A 4,566-nucleotide genomic window follows, 5' to 3' on the forward strand; every position below is an offset into this window, starting at 1 on the left:
TATCTATTATATAGTAGGAACCTCTAGGCCCGCTTATAGGTCTTATTAATATTAAACCTTATAACCTAAAAGCTCCAATTTATTAAGGTTAGGCACTAGATTAGGAACTAAAGTATCTAATATATTATTATTAAATTCGCCGTTTAGTATATTACTACTAAGCTTAGTAGGTAAAGGATTAATAGTATAAGGATATTGCATAAGAGTAGTAGGGTAAGCCGTTAGGCCACTAAAATTAGACTCTAACTTATTAATATAAGGTAGCTAATTTAATATAGAGCTATTTTCGGGTAAGCTGGTAAGCCAGGTACTATATATTTTAACGTTATAATAATTAGGATAATTAACCTTTAGAAAGTAAAGCCACTATACTATAGTAGAGCGCCTTATAATATACCGCTTAGTAAACCGCCAACTTAGGTATTTACTACCCTCTACTGCTGTAGGCCTTACAACTAATATATTAAGTTTAGTAGGTAGCCGTAGTAGCTGCCTTTAAGTCTTTAGTGTGTTCTGGCTAAAGCAGTAGATATAGCTAGTATAGCGATATTGCTAGCCGCGTATACGCATGATTTGTAGATAAACGTATACGCGCGTAATTAGAAGCTCCTCCACTGCAGTAAGTATAGGTAGAAAGCCACTAATAATATTTATCGCAATGCTCTTGTTTGTATATTTTTACGCAAGCTTGAATATTATAAAGGGATCTTGTTTCTTACGACTAACCGGGTAAAAACAATTGACGAAGCCATCGCAAGTAGAATACACCTCGTATTTAGGTATAGTTCACTAAATAAGGATGCTAGAAAGGCAGTTTAGAAGAGCTTTCTCAGAAAGGCGAGTATAAGGAAAGGAGCCGCAGACTATAAACTAAGAGATCTTAGTCTCTAGTGAGGAAAAATCTTAACGGTTAAGAGGTAAGACTTTTGCGCCTAGGGCAACGCCGAGATAACTAATTATACGATCTAGATTAAAAATGCTGTATTTATAGCTTAAGCCTTAGCCACCTATAAGAAGACGCGGGCGTCCTTATTACATTTAAAAGTTGCTATTTCCGCAAACGCAGAATTTTAGTCTAATTTTAGGGGAGCAGCGTCAGGAAAAAATTTACCAGCATTTGATTTTACTTTTCTGCCATTTTAGCATTTCTAGCATTTCCTAGCATTTAGCAGCTAAATGCCGCATTTATTACCAAGTACTAGCATTTACCGCCAAATGCCGCATTTATAATTAAGTATTAGCATTTAGCTGCATTTGTAATTAAGTATTAGCATTTAGCTGCATTTATTACTAAGTACTAGCATTTAGCCGCCAAATGCTGCATTTATAATTAAGTATTAGCATTTAGCTGCTAAATGCTAGAAAATGCTAAAATGGCAGAAAAGTAAAATTAAATGCTGCACAAAGCTCTGCATGAAGCTCTGCACGAAGCTCTACACGAAGTTCTACACGAAGTTCTGCATGAAGTTCTACACGAAGTTCTGCACGAAGTTCTACACGAAGTTCTGCACGAAGTTCTGTACGAAGCTCTACACGAAGCTCTACGCGAAGCTCTGCACGAAGCTCTACGCGAAGCTCTGCACGAAGCTCTACACAAGGCTCTACATAAAGCTCTGCGTATAGAGGCTCTGCATAAGGCTCTGCGCGAAGCTCTNCGTACGGAGGCTCTACACGAAGCTCCGCATCGGGTCCCCGCTATATTCCCGATAGCCTCTATACGTGCCTCTGCTAAGTATACCCCCTATATACACCTAGGTAGCCACCTTATTTTTTACCCTTCCTTATATCCTCCCTACCTAGGAAGATACCAGAACGACAGCTAGCAGACGACCGTTGCCGGAGCTAGACGACCGTTAGAGCCAGACGACCGTTGTCAGAGCTAGACAACCGTCGCCGGAGCCAGATAACCGTCGCCAGAGCTGGACGATCGTCGTCAGAGCCAGACGACCGTCGTTAGAGTTAGACGACTGTCGTTAGAGCTCCAGATGACCGTCGCTAGAGCTCCAGATGACCGTCGCTAGAGCTAGACGACCGTTAGAGCCAGACGACCGTCGTTAGAGCTAGACGACCGTCGCCGGAGCCAGATGACCGTCGTCATCGCCACACGACCGTCGCTAGAGCCACACGACAACCGTTTAAACGACCAGCCAGCGAACACGATAAACGATTCGATCGATCGATTGAATTAAGGTAACATAGACAGGTAGGCACAGACAAGTAGGCATAGATAGGTAGGCATAGACGGGTAGGTATAGACAGATAGATAGATAGATAGACAGACAGATAGGTAGGTAGGTAGGTAGGTAGGTAGGTAGGTAGGTAGGTAGGTAGGTAGGTAGGTAGGTAGGTAGGCAGGTAGGTTAGTAGGTAGGCAGGTAGGGGAGAACCATCGCTATATTATATTAAATTATCTAAAATAATATAATTTATTTTGCACTAACTGCGTAGGAAGAGCAATACTTATTTATTGCTTAAAGTGAGTAAGATATATAGAATGTGCGAAAAGGGTATTATATATAGAATACGCGAGAAGGGCATTATGTACAGAATGTATAAGGAGGGCATTATATATAGAATGCGTAAAATGCGTAATTAGCTGCACTGCATTGTTAAATATAGTAGTATACCGCACTGCATTATTAAATATAGCAGTATGCCGCACTATATTGTTAAATACAGCAGTATGCCGCACCTTAGTTAATACTATACGCTATACGTTATAGTGCGCAGAATGCGTATTTGGCCGCTAAATGCTGCCAAATGCTGTAAAAATGCTAGTAAATTTTTTCCTAATGAGGTTAGATTAAGAATATGCAATCCTACGCTTAGCTTTACTAGGGTAGACCTTTAGCTATCTCTCTTCCGCTAATATAAAACGTACTTTTTTTCGTATACGTGGGCGGATATATATTTAGGATTTAGCTATCCCTTCTCTTCCTACCTATTTTTCTTATTTATTCTTTCTAATAGTTAGTAATAGTATATTGCTTAATAATACCTAAAGAGCTATTTAGAACTAAAACTACCTATATTTACTTATACTAACTTATAAAGTAATAGGTTTAGCCTTTTTACCTTTAGTAAATACTTAAATAACAAATACTGCTAATATAAAATTCTAGTATATGCTATAAGAATATATACTAATTTAATCTATTATAATATTTTTATAAGTAAGGAATCGACTTAGGGGATTATAGGTTATAGGGGATCGTAGGTTATAGGGGATTGTAGGTTATAGGGGATTATAGGTTATAGGGGATTATAGGACCTAGGGGATTATAGGTTATAGGGGATTGTAGGTTATAGGGGATTGTGTAACCTAGGGGACTGTGTAACCTAAAGGATCGTATAACCTAATCCGTAGGCTTTAAGAACTAAGCATCTAGTAAATAAAGGGCTATTTTTAATCTTCTAAAAGGGTCCTAATTTTGAATGTTTCGAGTGCCCAAAATTAGGTACTCCATTTTCAGGAAATCTCCTCGCTACTTCTTTCGAAGAATTTCTATCCCTTACACCGATAAAATGGTTCTCGGAGTTGTAGCACATATGTGCTATAACTCTGAGAACCATTTTATCAGTGTAAGGGATAGAGATAGCTAAGGACTACGGTAGCATAACGTTATCAGCCGCTACCATCTCAAGGTATTAAAAACCTTCGGATAGTTGACTATAAAATTGTCCTCCACTTCGCCTTTAAGTATAGGGTCGACGTCCCTCCTAAGGTCGGATATATCTATAAAGCTGCCTATATTAAACACCTAGGGTATCTACTAAAAGAAGGTAGTATATAACAGGCCCGGATTGGGGAGGATTACTTATATACAGTAGACGTAACAAGCGACTATATGAGGTAGAAGACGCTTTTATATATAGATAAGAGGATGACAGAGAAACCATGAACAGTATAGATGGTAGTAAAGGAATAAAAGATTAGAGATACGGTAAAGTGTGAGGCTTTGCACGCCTGAGGCAACACTAAGCCAGGTGCCGCGCTATGCCGCGCATAGGCCCGGGATGATAAAACATGTACCTCACTCCTTATAACAACTGAGGGAGCATCCAACTGACCTAAAAAAGGTCTTTTGTTTGACGCCTAAAATTAGGTACTCGATTTTCAGGGTCTACTCGATCCTCCGAACCTCCTCGACATCATCGCCTCCTCTCTAGCGCTCGGCCCCGAGTTAAGCAGCAATGCTGATCATTTAAGCGACAGGAAATTCTACTAATAACTCTCCGCTCCGCCTGATTGCTTTTATAGCATCTCAAGTCCGAATAAATTTAGAATGTCTTCTTAATGGGCATTCTCGTCTTGTCTTCACGCTTGCTCTAGTTACTCTTGTTTATATCGGCCCAGATCTTAATACAGCGCTTAACGGCCTCATCTCTTCTTTTGTAGGAATTTGTAGTTTCATAGCCTTTTACGGGGTGATATTTCTTAAAGCTGTTGGTGTGGCAGAGCTAAGGAAAGTGGACTTTGGTAACGTCTATCCCTACGTGCCGAAAAAATAAATACTAGCGTCTATATATTGCTTAGCAGCATCCACCTTAGCAACGCATAATGCT

General features: G+C 39.6%; 1 protein-coding gene across 1 annotated transcript; it reads left to right on the forward strand.

Annotated features, from left to right (window-relative positions):
* Positions 1-633: 633 nt before the first annotated feature.
* Positions 634-819, forward strand: K441DRAFT_589725 (uncharacterized protein; the record flags this gene model as incomplete). The annotated part of the gene is made up of 1 exon (XM_067644781.1): positions 634-819. A coding segment is annotated over one exon (186 nt), but the record flags the coding sequence as incomplete, so codon positions are not given.
* Between the last annotated feature and the right edge of the window lie 3,747 nt (positions 820-4,566).

Source organism: Cenococcum geophilum, assembly GCF_001692895.1.
Source record: "Cenococcum geophilum 1.58 unplaced genomic scaffold K441scaffold_70, whole genome shotgun sequence".
NCBI lineage: Eukaryota > Fungi > Ascomycota > Dothideomycetes > Gloniales > Gloniaceae > Cenococcum > Cenococcum geophilum.